The sequence below is a fragment of the Lepidochelys kempii genome, chromosome 7 (assembly GCF_965140265.1).
Source record: "Lepidochelys kempii isolate rLepKem1 chromosome 7, rLepKem1.hap2, whole genome shotgun sequence".
Taxonomy (NCBI): domain Eukaryota; kingdom Metazoa; phylum Chordata; order Testudines; family Cheloniidae; genus Lepidochelys; species Lepidochelys kempii.
Genome location: NC_133262.1, coordinates 86,441,726 through 86,464,741, shown reverse-complemented (window position 1 = coordinate 86,464,741; position 23,016 = coordinate 86,441,726). Strand labels below are relative to the sequence as shown.

General features: G+C 40.2%; 1 protein-coding gene across 1 annotated transcript; it reads left to right on the top strand.

The window, feature by feature from the left end:
- The first annotated feature begins 2,569 nt into the window (after positions 1-2,569).
- On the top strand, positions 2,570-22,662 carry TFAM (transcription factor A, mitochondrial). The gene is made up of 7 exons (XM_073353670.1): positions 2,570-2,720; positions 3,290-3,423; positions 6,386-6,456; positions 12,847-12,996; positions 15,815-15,910; positions 18,130-18,186; positions 21,745-22,662. The coding sequence occupies exons 1-7, from the start codon at positions 2,659-2,661 to the stop codon at positions 22,009-22,011; spliced, it is 837 nt and encodes a 278-aa protein (XP_073209771.1). The 5' UTR covers positions 2,570-2,658; the 3' UTR covers positions 22,012-22,662.
- Positions 22,663-23,016: the final 354 nt, after the last annotated feature.

Below are 23,016 nucleotides of genomic sequence, written 5' to 3'. Positions count from 1 at the left end.
CGTTTGGCTTTTTACTCTGGAATTGAGCTCTAAAGCGGAGTTGAAAAGTCCTACCTCTGAGGGTGAAATCCAAGCAAGGAGGGCCAGTGGGAAGGGCACTGGTCTGAATCTTAGGAACCCTGAATTCCATTCCTTGCTTGGGCCTAAACTTCATAGGTGACCTTAGGTAAATCATTTAGGCCCACTTGACAGATGGGGAATTGAAGCACAGAGAGACTTGGGACCAGATCCTCAAAGGTATTTAGGTACCTAACTACCATCAAAATCATTGGAAGTTAAACATGTATTGCTGAGGACCTGGGTTTAGCCTCTGTGCCTCAGTTGCCCATCTCTTAAATGGGAATATTTCTTCCCTACGTGCCAGGTGTGTTGAGAGGATAAATTAAAAAAGTGCCCAGATACTCCTACGGGGGGGCTATTTTAAAGCATTTTTTTAATGAAAGAGGACCACTTAGTAGATTGGCAGATGGTTTTCTAGGGAAACAGCTGAGATGGACTGTTATGTAATGGTTGTGTCTCAAAATAAGTAAGTTTTGACATAGCCTTCTGGTTTCAGACTGCAGCAATGCAATCAGACATCCATTTAGCTGTGATTGTCCTAGTAAAAATATTGCCTGATACATTAGTGTCAAAAGAAACAAAATTGGATGGGTCTGTCACAGTGATGCACCTGCCTATCACAGAGAAACCTGTATAGCATGAGGAAAATGTTGCTACAATAATAGTCTAAGGTTGAACGCATGGTGAGGAATCTCAGTAGAATCACAATACAATTATTATTATAAAATCTAGTATAAGGTGGATCAGTCAGCTGTGTGAGCAAGAGTGGCTGCCACCAGAAATGACTTTCCACATGTGGAAAAAAAAACTTCACTTGAGTTGAGTAGTCCTAAACGACCCTTCATCAACTTTATCAGGACCATTTATCTTGCAACACAGGTGCCTCTGCTGGGTGGTTTCAATGTTAAAAATATGACAAGGTGTTTTAAGACACTAAGTGGTCTCCTTTCCCTTTTGGACATTAAAGTAGGAAAAACGGTACTGGTATTTCTGGACCAATAGACAAAAGAAGCCCCTGGGCTTTGAGACAGGCACTAATTGAACTAGATTCTGGGTAATAAAGTGCCTAACAACTTCCATGTCAGAGTACTAAGGACAATGTTGTCACACAACTGTACCAACAAGCAGAAACAGCCTGGTGACATTGTGGCACTGACCAAAAAGAGGCACCAAAATAAAGAAAAAACATATCAGTGTGTCAAAAGAAAGAACAGCCCTAGAGTACCAAAAACAGTGCTTAGCCCTAAAGACTAGTGCTATCTCCCACTACAGTGGACACTGAAGTAATGATACAATGGTGTCAAAAATCTATAAAATCACACTGAAACTGACTAGAAGACAAAGCTATTAGTAAGAAAAGAATCCCCCAGAAAAGTTGGTTAGGATCTGCTAAAGAGGTGAAACAGTGGCTCCTGAGGTGCAGGCTTGTCCTGAAAGCTATTTCATTACAGTAAAGAAGAAATTGAAAGGTCAAGGACAGCACATATACTCTCCTGCAGATAGCACATGACAGCCAATAGAGGCTTGTCTGATTTGCACTCTTTGCAGCTACTCCTGCCCTAAACAAAGCTGTATATGCAATGTAGTTATAGCTGTGTGAGAATCCCATAGGATATTAAAGCGACATGGTGGGTGAGGTAATATCTTACAATGGACCAACTTGTGTGTGTGTGTGAGAGAGAGAGGGCGACAAGCTTTCAAGCCACAAATGAAGAAGAGCTGTGTGGCTTGAGAGCTTGTCACAGAAGTAAATTGATCCAATAAATTAACCCACCTTGTCTCTGAGTAACACTAGGGAGGCTCCGCCAGTCTCCCACGAAGAGGCTAAAACTCAAGTGTGAGAATCCTGTACAGACACTATCTTTAGAGAAAAATCGTAACTTTAATGCATGCTTACTGACAGCATATAAAAGGGCTTCAAGTGAGGGAATGCAACGATCACCCGCGTGAGTTTCTTCAAATACCTGTATTGGATCGACTTTTTTTTTTAAAGGCAGAATATATTGATTTCAGCGGGGATAGCTGCCTAAAAACTGGTATGTGAGCCGTGAGCTATTCCTGCGCAATTCCAATCTGAGCTAACCGAGTCAAAGAAAGGGCGCGGTGTGGGCGACGGCAGGCGCATTGGAAGGCTGCACAGTGCCCACACATCATTGGAAAAGGCTCCGTAAAGCACTTGTCCGCCTCTGTTTCTCCTTTAGCTCGCAAATCTTTGGGGGAGGGGCCGGCTCGAGATCCGTCATAGGGCACTGAACAGCTCGGATAACACCTAAACGGGGCCAGCTGGGCTTGAGGGGCTGGCCTGAGCCCGAGCCTCGCGGGGGAGGGACCCAGCCGCTACTGGGTCCCCCCGGAAGCCGCTACAGGAAGGGGCGCGCCGAACCCCCAGCTCACCCCCCCCCCCGCCCTTTGCACGCGGCGTCCTCCTCCTCTCCCCCCGCCAGCCGGGGGACGGTTCGGAGCATGCGCTTTGGGGACTAGCTGCCTTGAGGCCCTGTTCCATCAAAGAGGCGGGGCCTGCTTCTTCCCACATTGCACCGCGTCAGCAGCGCGCGCGGCTCTGAGGGGAGCCGCGTCCTGTTTTTGTCTGCCTGTGCTATGGCGGTCGCGCTGCTGGGCCGGGCTCTGGCCGCTTTTCCCAGCCTCCGGCACATTCTCAGGTGAAGGCGCCGCCCGGGGCTAGTGGCGAAACTTTGGAGTGAGCCGGCCGCATTTGGTCCTCCCAGCGCATCTGTCTGTATCCCGCCCCAGCCGCGCTCGTCTCGTCCCCTCGCTCCGTCTTCCCCCTATCGGCAGCACCCCTGGGTGCCCCCCGCGCAGCGTCCCTATCTCCGTCCCGCGCCGCCGGACCCTTCGGGCACCCTCCGCGCATCGTCCCCTCCCTGGCCGCCGCACCCCTTCGGGCACCCTCCGCGCATCCTTCCCTTCTCCCGTTCTGCCCTGTGGCCCTCTTTACTCCTAGGAGGGAGCGTGTCCTTGGGTGGCGGTGATGGAAGTGGCTGACCCAAGCCTGGTTACAAATGCGGAGTTGTTTCTGGGGGAGCTCCTGTGCCTTTTGGCTAGGAACATGATGGGCTGTAAATGTTAGTTGTGGGCTTATTCTGGAGTCTGGTCATACTGTTTACTTTTGGATTGTAAACTAATGGTCACGTTATTTTGAAGTGTAATTTACAGCTAAGTTTACATATTGATGTATTTTTAATATCTGATAACTTTGTGTGTGTTAAAGATGCAGCACTACATACTCAGTGGAGAAGTGGTTTTCAAAACAGATCAGTTCCGATAATCCTCCAAAGCGACCCTTAACAGCCTACTTTCGTTTTGTAAAAGATCAGCAGCCCATTTTTAGGGAACAAAATCCAGGTAAGGAACTCTCTAAAGAAATTTGGTATTAGAATAACTTTTTTTTTTTCATAAACTGATTAGCAACGTAAATAAAATAATTTTATTTTAGTATGAATTAGTTAAAATGTGTTGGCAGTTCTGTTTATTGAACCCAGTTTTATTTCAGATGTGTATGCACTTTTTTCAGTTTTCTTTGGCTAAAAAATTAGACGAGTATTTGAGTCAAACTAAATATTATATGAATAACTAAACTTTATTAACTTTAAAAGAACATATTAAAGTGATAAAATCCAGTAAAATTAAATATCAGGATTGGATGTTAGATACACATACTGCCCATACTTTATATTAGCTCTAAAAAAACTTTGAATTTTAATTCATTCAGAGTAGAATAAATATTTGTTATATTGATAGGGTACTTAAAATGAGAACTTCAAAAAAGAACCCGATTAAATATTTGCGTTGTAATGATTAGCATTCTCTCATTGCATGTGAATATTTATTTTCATGGATACTAAAAAGGTAACTTTTGATTATGTACCAATGCCCAGTACAAGCTTTTATCCTGATGCTTTATCTAGTAATTTGCTGGGCTTTGAAAATGGTGGGTCTGTCCATGACCTAAATTGGGAAAGAGCAAATATTTTTAAGAGTGGGTGTCTTTCCCTTGAATATTTTTAGTTGTCCTAAAGTATGCATGTGTTAATGAGCACCAGATCAGGCTTTCATTCCTATTCGTAGCCAGTGAGAGCTGCAAAATTGAATGATGTTCTGATATGGAAAAAATCATTTGAGAATGGGGAAACTTGGTCTAATTGAGGATTACTGTATATAGAAATTATTATTTTAAAGTACTGAAACTAAATTATGGTTTGATTATCTTGGACAAGTTTTGAGGTAACTCACTTTAAATTATAAACAGTTGAGAATTCTTAAGTCATTTGGCTGTAGAGAGGTTGTAATCAGAAAGTTCTCCTATAAAAATATGCTTGAAGTTCTCGTTCAGTTACCTACCCAGATCCCAGTGCATGATCCCTTTCTGTGACGTAGGCTTTGTCTACACTACCAAGTTTTGTGGCCAAAAACCACTTTGGGCACCACCCTGAAACTAAACGGCAGTTAATGCAGATCACAGAGCATTATGCATTCCTGGTATGAAATATTAAGATGTGCTAACACATTTAATGCTAACTTAAGTTATAGATGGTAGGAAGATGTAGCGAAAGGACAATAGTCTAGCCTAAAGGTGACAGATATGAATAACTGTAGCATATTATTTATCTGGGAAAAAACCACTGTTGTACTTGTGGTCTGAAACACTCTTCTATATTGGCCAGATGCAACAATTGCTGCCTGAGCATCCATGAGCCATCCAGAATCTATAAAAATCCTTAAATTGTAAATCTATGCTACAAATAGCACCATGCGCCCCTCCCCTTTCAAAACTGCAGGGCCAAGTATATGACCTCTGAGTGTGCTGCTCCCTTTGGGGAACAAAGAGCATATCATTGGAATACTCCTGTTCTGCCCTGCACTAGGAACACAGCAGCCCCTGCTTTGACATTCCTCAGCACAGAGAGCTCACAGAGCTACTCATGATGCCACTCCCGGCAGCTGAGGAAGCTGTGGGAGAACATGGAGGGAATCCTCCCAAGGTGCGCAGCGATCAGCTCTGCCTTCCCACAACACTGCACTGTGGGATACATACCCACGCTGTCGATGATGGTGCCGACAATGTGGACATGATCTGTCGACAGAGGAAGCAAGCGTGAACACCCTTTTGTGATTTTGTTTTGTCGACCTTTGGGTGTCAACATAAGTTTTGTCGACAAAACTTGGTAGTGTAGACACAGCCTTTGTCTGCAAATTAGTATATTCCATCCCATGGGCACAAAAAGTTTTTTGTAGACCTGATAAAGTAGTAGTCTTCCTCATCTTGATAAAGTTATCCTTCTTTTCTCCGAAAAGCTAATAATCCATGGCAAAATGTGGCATTGTTGAGTGGAGTGTGAAAGGAGAGGCTGACCCATGTATTTTAGGTCTGTCTTGTCTGCCTATACTTTTTGAGCCTGAATTAGTTACTGAATGCTTAGGTTCAGTCATGTCAATAGTGGAAAAGCGGAACTGGCATTTTTGGAAAGGTGACCTGCAAAAGTGTGTTGGCGGGGAGGAATTGAGCCTGTGCCCTTTCTCTCACTAAGATGTTTAAAGAAAGCCTTAAAAGATTTTTGTCAACAAAAATTTTAACTGCTTCTATTTTACAAGGTCAAGTCTTGTTTGACCTGAAAAACTTTCTGATTGAAGGATTCATGACATGATGATATTACAGAAGTAAGGAGTGAAAGCTAATTGAGAAGGGAAGGGCATTTTAGGCTAATTCTCTAAACCGTTGTTTGTGGGAAATTGGGGATTGGTTAACACTTCAATGATTGACATTTTAAATGAAGTACCTGCCATTTGAAGATTCAACACCACTTCTCATTCAGTTAAGGTGTGAAGCTGAACCTGTACCTGGTGTATTTCAGCAGATCCTCTGGCAAAACGAGGGAAGTTGAGACTTGACTATCCTGTTATTTCTAAGTAAGAAACCAAAACAAAAGCAAGGAGAAACTTTAAACTTTAAAAAAACAAACAAAAAACTCTTTCAGTATGCAGTGTAATGAAGAAAAAAGAAACATAAGCCCAACTTCTAAAAATTTCTGTATAGGTCACACACAAAAAAATTCCTGTTTCTGAAATAGTGACATTTAATCTTTCTGTTAGGAATAAAAGAAAAGCTATTTTATTCACCTGGTGTTCAGTTTCTCGTACTGGCATGTTAAGACAGATTTTATGGAAAAAGAATGTCTGTGGCAGAAAAATACAAGTAGCAAATTCTTTCCTGGGGAAAACGAAGAACATTTTAAACATTAAAACAAGTTCAATTTTCTTACTCTCTTCCTTGTAAACAAAAAAGTTAAAATTTTCTTTTGTTTCACAGATGTGAGCATTTTGGAGATAGCAAAAAAAATTGCATATGCTTGGAAAGAGTTACCAGTGTCAGAGAAACAAGTAAGCTTGATTTTTTTTTTCTTTTGTTTTATGCTCTTTCAGTTGCATATTGAGTCTTATCTTTATGTTGGCTGGGTTTGGTGTGTCTTATCGAAGGAAAATTTGTTGAAAAGTTTGTAGCATGGTAATTTATAGTATTCTGGAGTTCTCAGATTTTTGGGACCACCCCATCACTCCGGTTTTAGACCTGGATATGGGGCATATGGTATTGCAGAAATTGATCTCTCCTACTAACGATGAACAAGAATAAAGTGTGTACTGATTCTTTTTGAACTGTTGCCTTAAACACCTGATCATAAAGTGGTGTTGACTGATTTGCAGTCCTTAGCAAATGTCTTAACTTCTTTCATAATGAGAATTCCCAGAGGATAGTACTTTGGACAGTTGCTCATCTTCCCTGAGAGAAGTGTCATGGGATTCTACAAGGTTCTGTTTTACTCCCCTTTGATCAATTAATATATGTAGTTTTTGTGATGGTTAGGAAGGAAATACGTGCCATTGTGTTTTTCAGTGTGTTGAGAAAAAGCTCTGGTTTTTTTCCTCATCTGATCCTATTGGGACATATTACTTGGTATCTCCATGAGAGCTGGCTGAGGTTCAATCCAGAGAAAACCGAAATAGTACTTGTAGGTTATTAAACAGTTGGAAGGATTGGCAAAGGCTGTAGTGACACCCCTAAGGGTACATGGTGCTGTTTGTAGTGTAGATTTACAATTTAGGGATTTTTATAGATCCTGGATGGCTCATGGATGCTCAGGTGGCAATTGTGGTCTGAAACACTCCGTTCTATATTGGCCAGATGAGACAAGTGCAACAGTGTTTTTTTTCCCAGATGAATAATTTGCTACAGTTATTCATATCTGTCACCTTTAGGCTAGACTATTGTCCTCTCTATATGTCTACATCTTCCTACCATCCATAACTTAAGTTAGTATTGAATGTGTTAGTACATATTAATATTTCATACCAGGAATGCATAACACCGGTGCTCTGTGATCTTCATTAACTGCCATTTTGTTTCGGGTTGGAGTCCAAGGTGTTGATTTTAAGATATAAAATTCTAAATGGTTTGGAATCTGATTAACTTTAAATTTGTCTGTCACTGTGTGATATCTAGAGGTGTGGAAGTGGGCTTGTGGTAGGGCATTTTCTAAGAAAGGGACTTCAGATCTGGAACTCTTTTTTTTTTCCTCTTCCACAAGAAACCTGGCTTTAACTTTTGGGGCCTGCTGTTAATGCACTTTTTTTTCCCTTGCGTGTTCATGGAAGAAGCAAGCTGAAGTATTTAAGATGTTTAGATTTCTATTGGTTGTATTTCGGGGGGGAACTATTACAAGGATTCTAATTTTGATTTTAATTGTAATAGTATTAAATCTATGTGCTTTGTAATATACAAGTGAAATAAACTGCATAAATCTTGTTGCTCAAATATAGCATCTAATCTTGTTGCATTATAGAAAATAGCTATTCAGAGGGGTCCCACATGATTATACTAACCTGTATGTTTCCTGTTTCTCTTGGTCTCCTGTCTTTGTGCTGTTATGGTAAATGACTCACATTTTGTAAGAGATCACGTAGTACAGTCTTTCCTCCTGATGAGATTATTATCCTGGAGTTTAGGCTCTAATCTGTTGAAAATAATTTCTCTAAAGGTACTATCTGTGTGAGATTTTTCAGTTGTAGGTCTTAACTTCTCAGTGCAAGACTGGGAAACTTGTCCGTTACCTCTCCCTTTGATCCTTGAAGGCAGCAGTAGAGAGGTAGAGTATGAGCTAGGTCCCTAGTGCAGTTGCTACCCACTGCAGAATATAAATGCTGCCCTTGGAACATTCCAAGCCAGTTCCTTCTTGACTACAGTTATCAAAGGAACTCCCTTTTGGAGGCAGCACCTGACTGTCCATTGCCCTAGTTTCCAGTAACATATTAGGTATTTATCTTCAGGTTTCCTCTCTGCTTTCCTGTCAAATCCGCTCTGTTAACTATATTTTTGAGGCCTTTGCTTTGGGTACTTTGGTGACTCAGCACTTTGACACCTGCTTTGGCTCTTGAGTGCAAGTCGCTTCTGGTACTCTGCACTACTTTGGCACTCCAGCACTTGTCATCTTGGCCATTCCATCCTTGCTGTGGTGCTAGCAGTGTTCTAAGATGGGTTCTCAGGACACATTTTTTGGTGGCCTCAGAGTGCGGCCACCAACTCTTGCTGGTGGTTACTCTCATATTTTTTTTCCCTAAAATACTTGATTAGCTTTAGGAAAAACAAATAAATATGCACATATACGTGTCCAAATCATTGTAATTTATTTTTGATAGCTAGTAAGTCTGCTGTGAAAAATGATAACAAACATACAAGTATCACTTTTCACGGCAGACTTACTCAGCCCTGGCAAGCCTTGGGACAAATTAAGCCCTGGATTGGCAGGGAGGAGGGGTGTTGGGGAGGCAGTGGGAGTCAGAGACAATGGGGTGTGTGGATGGCTGGGGGAGGAAGCGGGGGGCTGGAGCCTGAAGCCTTGTGTCCAGATCCCAAAGCCCCAGGGACGGGGGATGGAGCCTGAATCTGTGCAACTGGAACCTGGGGCCTGCTGCCACATAGCTGGAGCTCTGGGATGGAGCCCGAAGCCCCGCTGCCAGAGCCTGCTGCCTTGCCTCCCCAGAGCTGAAGCCCAAAGTCTGAGCCCCACTGCCCCGGGGAAGGTGGGGAACTCACTGTCTGCCTGCTCCTCCAGCGTTATGCCCCAGGTGTCTCTGGAGGGCAGCAGTGGCCAACCCCTGCTGGCAGCCCTGCAACCAACACCAAGGCAGTGCATCCAAGAGAAACAAGGAGGGACAACTACTTTGCCACTCTCTCCCCTACCCCCTACCATCACAGCCCTGGAGACTGGCCACAAGAAAAGCCCCTGGTGGCTGTATTTGAGAAACGCTGTTCTAAGAGCATGAGTGCTTGAGTTCGTGTTTCAGTGCCACAGTTAAGGCTGCCTTGTTATTCCTGCACCAAATGCACCTGTTTTGCAGTGTGGTGTTTATTTTCTTTGGTTCTGTCCTTCTCTCAGCAAATTCCAAACTTCCTTCCACCCCAGTAAGCCCACCAGGGCAGCTTCACCACCAAAGCACTCTATGCCACCACCACAAGCAAAACCAATGACTTCACTGAGCATGAGCTTCTCAGTGCTCTTGGACCTCTGTACTCCACTTTTGTAATGAACTTCTGCTCATTGGATAAGGCAGAGCATCTTTATGAGAGGCTGAGTCTGGAGGTGCCAGGAGAGGGCCAATAACCTCTTGATATACCTCTTTTGAAACCCTGGCTCCATGAAGGTCTCTGTCAAGACCTGTTTAGATTTTTGCTTTACTCTCATGTGATTGAAGTGGAAAGGAGATGGTGATGTCCTTGTTAATCTGGGTCAATCATTCTTGGTCCTTCTCAAAGCCCGCAATCTTGACTTCAAGGCGTTCCCTTTGCTGTGCAGCAGCAGATATAGGAACTCTTGTGATGGTTGGAGAGCTTTTGCGCAGAGGTTAATGTGTCCTAACTCAGACCTCTAATGTCAGAGCTCTCAGCACAGAGGCACTAGCGGTCTTTGCGTCTTGCACTAGGGCTGCTATTTGCCCTTGGAAGGTTGAAGTACTTACTTGATGCCAAATAATTCCCTACTACAGAAGAATGCTATGACAGCAACTCACAGGGGAAGATTTAACCTTCCCCTAGGTTTTACAAAAGCTGTCCAAATGGCTGATTTTTTTTTTCCCTGTTGAAATCATTCCAGGAATCTAAAGAGCTTCAGTTGAGATATGTGGGCTTGAAACGCTTGTCCCATAGGTTGGTTTTGCCTTTCATCAACTGGCCCATATTGTATAAACAAGACTTCCCCAGAAATCTGTACTTGTGCTGATGTTCTTAGTGTATATATACAGCTGACCAGCCGCCCACCTCGGCAACGAAGTTCACATATGCTGATGACATCTGCTTGGCAATAGCCAGAAAGGAGCTCTGAGGAACTGGAGTCCTGCCTGTCATCTGACCTTGACATCTGGTCAGGTATTTTTCAAAGTGGTGACTTAAACTAAACACAATAAAGACAGCGTCATCTCATTTCCATCTTGCCTACTGGTTATCTCATCAATAGCCGCAGGCCTTTCTGAACAATCAGCTGATATATTTTATTTTTTTTTACCATACCCTACTTATTTGGGGTTACAGCTAAACTGTTCTCTGTGTTCTTTTGACAACATTGAGAAGACACACTAAAATTCAGTTGAAATTTGCACTCCTCCACAGGCTTGCTAGCAGCTCATAGGGCGCTAGTGCTCACAAGGTGCTAATTATTGCACCTGCCAAATACTGTGCGGCAGCATGGGGCTCCAGTCATCAGTATGTCACACTGGTCTCAACGATCAGCTTTGCTCTTCAAATCATCACCGGTGTGACCCTGATAGCTCCAGCCTCCAACTTCCCAGTCCTGGCTGGCATTGCTCTTCCAACAATTAGGCGTGAAGGCAGGGCCCTGGCCACACTGACTGTCAAGACAGCTTACTTCACAATTTTGTCTCAAAACCACATAAGAAAGCCAGCTAAAGTCAAGCTGCCTCTTTTCTGAAATAGTTTGCCTCTTAGGCAATACATTAGACACAACCTTTCTAAGGAACAGGAGCAACAGATGATGTAGGACTATATTTTGGATCGATGCTTTTCTTGTCAGGTAGTCAACTCAGATCTACATCCTCTAGTCTCTCCTGATCAGCTCCTCCGTGGCCCTCAGAACAACCATATGATCCTTCTTTGTTACAATAGGATACCTTGTGGTCATGGGCAGTTTAACCTACATCTTTACTACTGGGGTTTCTCCACCTCCTTGTCCTGCCCCTGTGGAGCTCAAAAGCACAGTGTGCTAGGCTGTTACCATCTTGATGGTGAATAGATGCACTTGACTTTTCCAGATGCTGCTGCTGTAATAGTTGTTACATCACTTACCAAACATCTAATTTGTTTGTATTTGTGCCATGAGAAGCTATAATGTCAGAACACGAACTGGCCTAAAATAGATTGCTCACACGACTGCGCCAGGCTTGAAGGTTGATTGAAAGTATGTACTTCTGGGGGATGCTGCTAGTTAAATTTCTCACCCTCTCCAGGAGAATGGGGAAGTGGTCATTATTAGCGGGAAGATTGTATTGCTGCGCATACTACTGAAATCCTCACAAACAACTTCAGTGAAATCTTTAATTTTTCATTACTTTGGTATCCTTTTGATACTGAAATTGGGATGTGAGAGGAGGGAATAGGATGGTATTTAGGGGAAATCAGGAGAGTAACTCCTCAGCTGTTCTTGAGCTTGCATGCAGCCAGCTTGACAAGTGACAGAGCTAGTGTGCTCTGAGTTGTTACACCTGTCTCTGAAGGCCAGTCAGGAGCATTCAGAGATATTAGGAGGCCCATCACTGGTGTAGTTGCTGCATTAGCACTTAAGTAATGGAATATGACATAATGATAGTTAACACATTAGTTAGATTTTCAATCCAAATGATGGTGTAAATGGTATGTACCATTGATACAGTTGCTGTGAATGCATAGGATACATGCATGGCAGAGGGTCTAAAGATTAGTTATATCGAATTACTCTTGTGTAGATCATGAGGTTACTTCATCCTGAAGACTAACTCCCATGGATTATGTCCCCCCTGGAAAAGGAGGGGCAGGACAAAGATATGGGGCTGTTACACATGGGAGGTGAGGGCTCATGTTACAAGAACTCTTCTTTGCTAGAGATGATGTGCATCTCTGCTGCACTGATTATTTCTAGGGACTCTGTGAAGCCTGATGATTCTGTTTACTGCATGGCAGGCCAACAGCTGTATCCTGCTATAGCCTGCATGGTTTGGAAGGCTGTTTGATCTTTAGAATGTTTTAAAGCAGTGGTTCTCAACCAGAGGTACTCATATTCTTGGGGGTATGCAGAGGTCTTCCAGGGGATATATAAGTTCATCTAGATATTTGCGTTTTTGTATAACAGACTACATAAAAAGCATTAATGAAGTCAGTACAAACTAAAATTTCATAGACAATGACTTGTTTATACTGCTCTATACACTGAAATGTAAGTACAGTATTTATATTCCAGTTGATTAATTTTATAATTATATGGTAAAAATGAGAAAGTAAGCAATTTTTCAATAATAGTATGCAGGGTCACTTGTCTTTTTATGTCTGATTTTGTAAGCAAGTAGTTTTTAAGTGAGGTGAAATTTGGGGATACGCAAAACAAATAAGACTCCTGAAAGGGGTACAGTTGTCTGGAGAGGTTGAGAGTCACTGTTTTAAAAGTAGAATGTTTAGCTGAAATGGTCAGTTATGTTTGCTTTCTTTGGTTGTTTTCATGGTTTTTGTGCTTATAGACATATGAAGCAGCTGCAAAGGTAGAGAGGCAAGCATACAAAGAAGAGCTGGCCATATACAAAGCACAGTTAAGTCCAGCCCAGATAGTAGCTTTGAAAGAAGAAAGGAGACAAAAACGGGCAAAAAGAAAAGCAATGAGGAAAAAGAGGGTAAGTACTCAAAATGTGATTTCATTTTCACTTTTAAGGTAACTTAAATGTATTAATCTGGTTGTTTCAAATGGTTATTAGACATGGATCATGATTACAATGCAAGGCTAGAAATAATGTTTTAAAGGAATGCTGTCAGGTTAAAAATCGTACTTAAATCATTACTGATGTTCCCATAATAGTTGGGTTTATTAATTGATTACTTTATTTAATTTGCTTCTCACTATGTTATACTTTTTTCCATTTCACTTAACTGAGACCATGAAAGTAGACCAGCCAGTTTCACCTTCTGGTGCATGAGAATCAGCACAGTCCTGCAATATTTGGTTGCAGATGCTGCGAAGCCACGTATTAATCCTGATTTGCCACCGCCTGGAACAGTCTCCCCTCTGCCAAGGGTAAAGATGGCAGATAATTCCAGCAAAAAGAACAAGTAACAGTGACTAGGTAGCAAGTGCTCTGCTCCAGTTATTTCTCATATGGATGGTGTCCTGGAGGAGGCCTGTCAGGAGGAATCAGCAACACCGGAGGTGTCCTGGAAATAGCTTTCCATGAACATTCAGTCCACCAGCCCCTGAATTTGGCAGCTCCAGGATGTCATCCAGTTGATTAAGTCTCCCCAAAACCATTGTAGCCACCAACACCTATACTAGATAGGGGTAGTAAGCTTGGCACTTCACGTGTCCTTTGTATCAGAATAAGAAATCCAGAATTAAGAAATGTAAATATTCTCCTTCCACTCCTTCTGTGATGGGTTCACCCTGGGGTGCCACCTGGAACTTGAGTACCACTGAGCCCCCAAACCCACCAGTCTGGGCTCCCTCTCTCACTGCACTGCTGTGACAAGCTGCATAGCCCTCCAGCCTACACTTTCACCAGCATTTATACAGGTAAGGGACACACCTAGCTGCAGTTACACACAGGCTCTCTAACCATCAGCTTCCCAGCCTGGGACCCCAGAGCAGTACCATCCTGCCCTGGTCAATTCTGGCCAGTATATGGGTTTAATATCTGATCCGCCTCTCCCTCAATATGAAGAGAACAGTGCATGCTTGGTTACCATAAGTAGAGATATTCCCTAAGCACTCCAGTGAAAGCTCACTGGTTTAGATTAAAATAAAAACAAGTTTTTATTAACTACAAATGGTTTAGATTTATTAGGTTATTAAATTTTTAAGTGATTATAAGGGATAGCAAACAGATCAAAGCAGATTGCCTAGCAAATAAACAAAAAACGCACACTAAGCTTAATATACTAGATAGGTTATGAATTAGCAGATTCTCACCCTAAGAGATGATACAAGCAGGCTGCAGATTCTTAAGGGGCAAGATGCACTTGCTTTACAGCTTGGAATCCCCAGCTGTTTCATACACAGGCTAGAAATCCCTTTAGTCTAGCACTTCTCCCAGTTCAGTCTTTGATCCTCAGGTGTTTCCAGGAGTCTTCTTGTGTGGGGAGTGAAGAACCACAGATGATGTTACTCCCTGCCATGTATAGCTTTAGCATATGGCGGGAACCCTTTGTTTCAAAACTTGGTTCCCAGACCAGTTTGTGGAAAAATACTGACATCCCAAGATGGAATCCAGAATCCTGTGACCTGGTCACATGTCCTTGTAGAGTCATAGCAGCCATTACTTACAGGCTGTTAGGAGTGTCCTCAGGAAGGCTCACCAGGTGGGAGATAAGCTTCTCTGAAGGCCTATTTTTTTTTTCCCTAATGGCTCATTGCCCTGAATATGCCCTTCCCAATGACCTATCTAGACTGAAAGCATCTTGTCTAGTGGGCATCACCCAGGTGTAGCTACATTTGAAATACAGATACACAGTCAATATTCATAACTTCAGATACAAAAATGATACATGCCTACAAATAGGATAATCCTATTCAGCAAATCCTAACTTTTCCAATGACACCTCACATGACTTATCTTGCATAAAATACATCATAATTATGCTATAATCATATAATATAATAATATTACTATGAAGAATACAGGGTGCCATGTGTCACCTTCATCTTCCCCTGAAGAAGGGGCACTTTTGGATTTAAAACTACAGGTAATGGAAGAAACAGGAAAAGCTCTTTAAAGCAGACTGTTTTGGTGTAATGCTTTGCAATGTAGTCACCTCTCAGTATGAGTCCAGAGTCTGTCCAATGAGTGCAGGAAAATCCTGATCAGGAGTAAGGTGAAACTACCAAACAACTTCTCCATTGTCCTAAAGAAAGAGCTGTCTATCTTCCTCTAATCAATGCTTGAAAATATCATAAGATCACAACTGGAGCAATCCAACAAATAGAGGTTCCCAGGCAAGACCAGAAATTGTATGCTGTTTAATATCAAAGGCAAATTGTTAACCTGCTGAAGAGAAATGTGGCAGCCTTACTAATAAATTAACCACTCATTTTTGTTCAAGGAGTCCACTGATAGCCAAATAAAAATGACCCTCAGAAGAAACTGAGATGTTTAGTGCAGCCCTCCACACTTTGGTTCATGTAGCTAGTCATGATCCCTTCCTCCAGTGGGCTCAAATCTATCTTATTGTCTCAATCTGGGTTAAAGTATGAGTGGTTCACAAATGAAGACTAGTTTGGTGTTAGGGTAAACCTTAACGCTCTCTTGTCCCCAGTGCAATGCAATTTTGCATAAGAAATTGATCTTTTTGTAAAATGCTTCTTTTTTTTTTTTTAGTAAGTGTAAAATGGCCAATAAAAAGCTAATGATATAATCAGCTTTGCTAAAATGAATTGAAACAAATATATTCAATGGGTTCACTCATTCACAGAAAAATAACTTCTACTTTCTTACAATTTTTTAGGAATTAACAGTGCTTGGAAAGCCTAAAAGACCTCGTACTGGCTTTAACATTTTTATGTCTGAACACTTCCAAGAAGCTAAGGGAGTTTCAGTTCAGGTAAACAAGACAAAATTGGTTAATTTTAGATTTCTTCATTGTTAAAATGACCATCTTCCAAAATTTGTTACATTCAGAAAATGTGTTCTAGCTTCTCTTATAGGTAACAATTCAAATAGTTCAGTATTTCTGGATCTTCCTTTGCTAGGCAGAAGTTGGAATTTTTAGGGCATGGTTGAACACTTGCTGTTAATTGCTTGCTATCCAAACTGAGCCACTCAATGGATGCATAGACTTAATACATCAGAAAGTCTTGCAGTACTGTATACACTCTGAAGACTTAGGGCTTGTCTACACTTACATTTTATAGCACTCTAACTTGCTGGCTCATGGGTGTGAAAAATCACCCCCCTGAGCACAGCAAGTCTGAGCGCTTTAAAGCGCTAGTGTAGACAGGCTCCAAGCTAATCCCCTCGTGGAGGTGGATGTGCTGAGAGAGCTTCTTCAAAGTGCTGCTGCGGGAGTGTTCCCGCGACAGCATTTTGAAGTTTCCAGTGTAGCCATGTCCTTACTCCCTCTTATTCAGTAACTGGATAATTGCATCTTTCCCTGCCTCTTTCTTAGGTCTAAACACAAGGTTGCATCACTTTAATGAAGACCTTGTCTGCACAAGAAATTTGCACCAATTTAAATTCAGGTGTGAAATTAAACGGATTGGAGTAAATCAGTAAAAACCCTTGTGTGGACATGATGACTTTGGTTTAAGTGTGGCTTATTTTGGATTAGCTTCAGCCTATTCCAAATTGATTTAAACTATAAATAAGCCATACAGAAGGGTGCTCCAGTTTAACCAAATCAGCACTTGTCTATACAGTGGGATAATGCGTTCTACTGTGTGCGATTTCTAAAGCATGCTAATGTGTTGATTGGTCTATGTAGACCCTGCTAGTGTGCCATAAAGGTTCCCTAGTACACTTTAACATAGTACTGTTTCAAACAGCACTACCTGAAAGCACACCAGTAGGGTCTACAAATGCACACCTAATTAAAATAGATTCAGATCATGATTAAAGTTGATCTGACTGGATAGAAAACTATGTTTAACCATGCTTAATATCAAGGCCACTAATTTCCCAGCAGAGTGGAAGGAACTCTTTGATATCCTGCAATTACATTTGATTATATGGAGGGAGGGGTCAGCAAGTGATGCAAGGCATTTCTCTTTGAGGTGGTCCATTCATATAATCAACCAGCTTATTCCCTAGAACTAAGATGATCAGGAATAGTAAATGTAAACTGTATGTCTCATGAAGGTATAGGTCAGTGGCTCTCAATCTTTCCAGACTACTGTATCCCTTTCAGGAGTCTGATTTGTTTTGCATACCCCCAAGTTTCACCTCACTTAAAAACTAACTAGATGGACAACAACAGAAATATATAGATGATCCCCTCGGCAGACTACCCATAAGTCTGCTCATTCATGCTTGAACTTCTTAGTTAATTGGTTTTTGTTTCACTTTTGTATTGGAGCAGACTTTTAGCGATGGGGAAGTATCCACCTCCCAAAAAGTCAGACTATCACTTATGAGTGGTGTCTTCATTCCACCTTGTTTAGTCTCCTCTTCTTGCTCTCTGCTTACCTTCCTTGTACCCTCAATTTTCCATCTGTTTTCTAACATCTACCCATCTTCCAATTCAGCAAACACCTTCATCTTCTATCCTTACTTTCCCCCATAACCAATTGTATTCCTAGTTAGCTTCCTCATATTTACCCCTTCTGTCTTTCTTCCCACGTTTGCTCCCCCTGGCTCTAGTCCCCTTTCTGTGACGTTCTGGGTGCCCATGAGCAAGTCAATTCACCTCTATTTCTCTATCTGTAAAAAGGTCAAAATTACTAGTCCCAGTTTACCTGTTTCATGAAGACTTTGACAGTATTTGTAAAGTTCAAATAATATTTACAAACTGAGTGAAATTATCAAGGTGTCTAATTTGTAAAGTGCAGAGAGCACTTCAGAGATTTTGGTCATTTTCGTGTTGATGCTTATTCATGAACTACAGTGTGTGCTGGTATTCTGTACTGGCACATACTGTTCCATCTCAAGCAGTGCACAACTTTCCATTTTAAGAGCAGGAAGAATGGTGGTTTTTACTGGAATCAAAGGTATTTAGCTGTCAACTAATTTTGCTTTAGGAGGACTTTAGTCCCTTTTAGCCTATACCCTTGAGAATCTCATGATCCAACCTTTTTACATGCGTTTAAGAGAGTTTGTATTTTGTAGGCAAAGATGAAGAATTTATTTGAAGAATGGCAAGATCTATCCAGTTCTCAAAAGCAGGTATGTGTCTAGCTTTTTGTGAAGCTCCAGTCCAGCTAAGTGTTATCCAACTACAGAAGGACAGTTTAGTCATTCTGACTCCGGGACACTCTTGTAAATTCTAGTTACACCAACCTTTTATTATAGTAAAAAATGCACTTTAACTAAAGGATTTTATTTTCATTTATTTTATAAATTCTTGAAACCAATTACACTTCAAGCTGAAATGTCTCATATTGATTCTTAACACAACAGTGACCACTTTTTAAAAAATACTGATAACCTTTCATTAAGCAGTGGAATGGGTGGGTGCCATTGGGGAGGAATATTGATTCCTGAGTATGGAAGGAAAAAGCTTAATCAGTTAAATTTTTTTTCAAATTAACTTCTTGCTTTCATAAATGAAATGAGATCTTTTAAAAAAACTTCAAACTAGTAATGGATTTGGTTCTTATGGGGAATGAGTCCTTTTGCTGTGTTTAATAGAAATTTTAAAATAACACTGTTATGTGCCTGGGAAACATCTTACTTCATGTGTCTTTTTTTTGCTGTCTTTAACGGTGCACTGAGGTATGATGCTCCAGATCTGTGTTTAAGAATATTTGAAGCATTCCACATTAAAACAGTATAAAAACTAGGGCTGTTGATTAATCAGTTAACTCACGCGATTAACTAAAAAAAATTAATCACAATTAAAAAATTAATTGTGATTAATCAGTTTTAATTGCACTGTTAAACAATAGAATACCAGTTGACATTTATTAAATTTTTTGTTTTTCTGCATTTTAACATATATTGTATTCTGTGTTGTAGTTGAAATCGAAGTGTATATTTTTTATTACAAATATTTGCACTGTGAAAATGATAAAGTATTTTTCAGTTCACCTCATACAAATAGTGTAGTGCAATCTCTGTTGTGGAAGTGCTACTTACAAATTTAGATTTTTTTTTGTTACATATTTGCACTCAATAATAAAACAATGTCAAACTTCAGAGCCTACAAGTCCACCCATTCCTACTTCTTGTTCAGCCAATTGCTATGACAAAAAAGTTTGTTTACATTTACAGGAGATAATGCTGCCCTCTTCTTATTTACAGTGTCACCAGAAAGTGAGAACAGGCCATTCACATGGCACTTTTGTAGCCGGTATTGCAACGTATTTACATGCCAGATACGCCAAAATATTAATATGCCCCTTTATGCTTCAGCCAACAATCCAGAGGACATGCTTCCATGATGATGATGCTCGTTTTAAAAAAACAAAACAAAAAAATGCTTTAATTGTGACTGAATTCCTTTGGGGAGAATTCTATGTCCCTTGCTTTGTTTTACCCACATTCTGACATATATTTCATGTTATAGCAGTCTCAGATGATGACCCAGGACATGTTGCTCATTTTAAGAACGCTTTCACTCCAGATTTCACAAAACACAAAGAAGGTACCAGTGAGAGATTTCTAAAAAGAGCTATGGCACTCAACCCAAGGTTTAAGAATCTGAAGTGCCTTCCAAAATCTGAGAGAGACAGGATGTGGAGCATGCTTTCAGAAGTCTTAAAAGAGCAACACTTCAGTGCAGAAACTACAGAACCTGAACCACCAAAAAAGAAAATCAATCTTCTGCTGGTGGCATCTGACTCAAATAATGAAAATGAACATGCGTCAGTCCATACTGTTTTGGATTGTTATTGAGCAGAACCCATCATCAGCGTGGACACGTCCCCAAGAATGGTGGCTGAAGCATGAAGGGACATATAAATCTTTAGTGCATCTGGCAGGTAAATATCTTGCAATGCCAGTTACAAAAATGCTATGCGAATGGTCTGTTCTCACTTTCAGGTGATATGGTAAACAAGAAGCGGGCAGCATCATCTCCTGCAAATGTAAACAAACTTGTTTGTCTGAGCAATTGGCTGAACAAAAAGTAGGACTGAATGGACTTTGTTTCATTTTTGAATGCAGGTTTTTTACCTAATTCTATGTTTGTAAATTCAACTTTCATGATAAAGCGATTGCATTACAGTACTTGTATTAGGTGATTTGAAAAATACTATTTCTTTTGTTTTTTTACAGTGCAAATATTTGTAATCAAAAATAAATATAAAGCGGGCACCTTACTCTTTATATTCTGTTTTGGAATTGAAATCAATATATTTGAAAATGTAGAAAACATCCAAAAATATATAAATAAATAGTATTCTATTATTGTTTAATAGTGTGATTAATTTTTTTAATCGCTTGACAGCCCTAATAAAAACCCAATTGGCCTTTCTTAATCTTGACTTTCTTTTAAACCTGGCATTCCTTGTCCTGAATTTCCTCTGTCCAAATAATGTTTGTTTGAATGTGTAGGTGGAGCACACAGCTATTTTATATTTCATACGCCTTTCTAGAGAGAGAATTGAGTTTGAAATTGGTTGTGCAGAAATATCTGTTTGGTTTCTCTTTCCAGCTGTAATCCTTATGTACCCCAGCTTCATCAAACTTGTACTCCAATGCAAAACCTTAATGACCTCAGAAATGGTAAGGCAGAATCATTTCCCAAATGCATGGAGTGTGACAGTCAGATGTGCTGATCTGTTGGCATAACTGATATAAAAGAATATGATCTTATTGTTAAGGTTTTGTGTTAAAGTGCAAATTTGAAGTTGAGGTCGTGTATTGCTTTTTGGTTTTTGTTGGAAACAAAAGCCTTATGGAGTATTGGAGTACATTATCAAATCAATAGTTGAATGGAGAGAAATGCACAAGTCTTTCTACTTAACTTTTTATTTCCATTCTTCTCAAGTTCTGGATGGATGGAATTTGTCCTGTTGTAACCTTAACTGTCCCTAAACATAGTATTTCTTAGCTAATATTTACTTAGCAATGGGGAAAAGGGAGAGTTAAAGATTTTATCTGGAGGTCTAATGAGTCTGTGCAAAAAGGTAAAACGCTTCTCATGTACTCTCATAAGAAGACTTCATGCAAACAGAGTATATTATATTGTAAGCTCAAGATGGGGACTTGTCTGTCTGGGTAAAGCATCAGGCCATACAAATAGTTTTTCTAACATTTAAAATTGAAAAGGCAGTTTCTTCATTGAAGTATTAAGTCTGAAATCTCAACATGGTTTCACTGCTCATGAGTTTATTAGAGCATACAGCTAATGCTTTATCTGGTTTAGCTGAAATTGCTTAAAACATTCCAGAAGAGTAAATTTGCAAATTTTAAATACGCAATTGTCTGAATATTCTACCTCAACATAAGACCCTAGGATGGAGGGAAAATTGAAGGTGTAGGGAGCCTGAAGGTCTCAAGAAGCAGAAGAAATGACAGCTCTTAGGAAAGTGAAGGTAGAGGTTACTGAGGAATTTGAAATAGACTCTTATGTTGTTTAAAGAGATAAATAACTTACTATGCAGCAACTTATTATTGCTTTCATTTGTGAGTGAATTTGATTCTAAGAAACAGATGCTTCAAATTCTTGTGGAGCATTGGGAAGGGGAAAATGCCATGGGATTTGGCAGAATTTCCATTTCCAGTAACAGCCAGAATTTTACTTAAAGAAATATTGAAACATTTTAAATCATTTCTCAGACATATCTACAGCTTGCTGAAGATGACAAGGTTCGGTATGAAAATGAAATGAAGTCATGGGAGGAGCAAATGGTTGATGTTGGACGTGAAGATCTGATACGTTACAAAAACAGAAGACTCAAAAAGTCAAGAGTTGCAACAGAGAAGAAAACCGTAAAAAAGGTTATTTCAAAAAAGAGAGTTAAAACTATAAAGATTCAAAGAACTAAAGAGTCTTCATCGCCAGAAGTTAAGGCAAAATTAAAAACAACAAGTTCTGAAGAATAAAGCTGGTAAATGTTTTATATTTAATTCCTTGATTGCCATGACTTTATTCTGCTTGTAAGTGTTAGTGCTAGTGCTAAGTGCATTGAATTTTTGGGGAAAAAATGATTGTTTATATAAGATATATTTAAGAAAAAATTGGGTAAGAGGGATTTGAATCTCTCTCAGAATTATCCAGAGAAATTATTTCTGCAGGTGTAACATAGTCTGTATAAACACAATCAAAATTAATCAAGCTGTGAATACTTTTCATACTGACTGATCGTGATGGGGAAGAGCATTCTTGAGCCCACAATAATGCAGACAAGTGTTAGTTTTTGTAACTTATACAATATTTTAATGAAAGCAACCATAATCTACAATATTACCTTCTAGATGTTGTAACTAATTAGAAGGTGAAGCTTGAATTTACAACAGAGGTATGTTCTGTTCCCTCCCTAATGTTAACAGCGCATGCATTAGCTGGAAATAAATGTCTAGGTGTGTATTTTTGGTAATTTCAGTTCTTCTCTCAAAAATGTAAACTTCAGAATTATGTACACATTTAGTTTTATTACTTCCATATTCATCTGTATACCACTTCCTATGTATCACACATCTATGCATACATTTAAGTTGCATAGAATAAAAAATCAGTGAGTTTTGTACAAAGTATTTTCCCTTGAGTTTTATGCCATTACTTCAAAAATCTGCAAAACACCATTTTGTCATTCAGTTTTGGGGTAGTTTCCAAGGGAAGCAATATACACTTTTTAAAAGTTATCAGCTGTTACAAAACAGTGCTTTCTGATAAATGTGGGTTTTGCCAAGAACTGATTGGTGTCTCTTGGAGCCTTCTCCTCCCCTTGCTGAAGTCAGCAGCAACACTCCAGGCCTCTAGAGAAGTTACATTTTAGAAACAAAAACGCAAATTAAAAACACAAACTATTTTCTCTTTTATTTCCAAACGTGGTCCACAACTCAAGATTTTTTTAATTCTTGTGGTTGTCAATTTATCGCGGTGTTGTG

What these genes read in the sequence shown, in the direction of transcription:
- TFAM (XM_073353670.1), top strand. Translation starts at nt 2,659, where the DNA reads ATGGCGGTCGCGCTGCTGGGCCGGGCTCTGGCCGCTTTTCCCAGCCTC. An exon ending in TTTTAGGGAACAAAATCCAG is followed by an intron (nt 3,424 to 6,385) that starts GTAAGGAACTCT and finishes TTTGTTTCACAG; the next exon opens with ATGTGAGCATTTTGGAGATA. An exon ending in TACCAGTGTCAGAGAAACAA is followed by an intron (nt 6,457 to 12,846) that starts GTAAGCTTGATT and finishes TTGTGCTTATAG; the next exon opens with ACATATGAAGCAGCTGCAAA.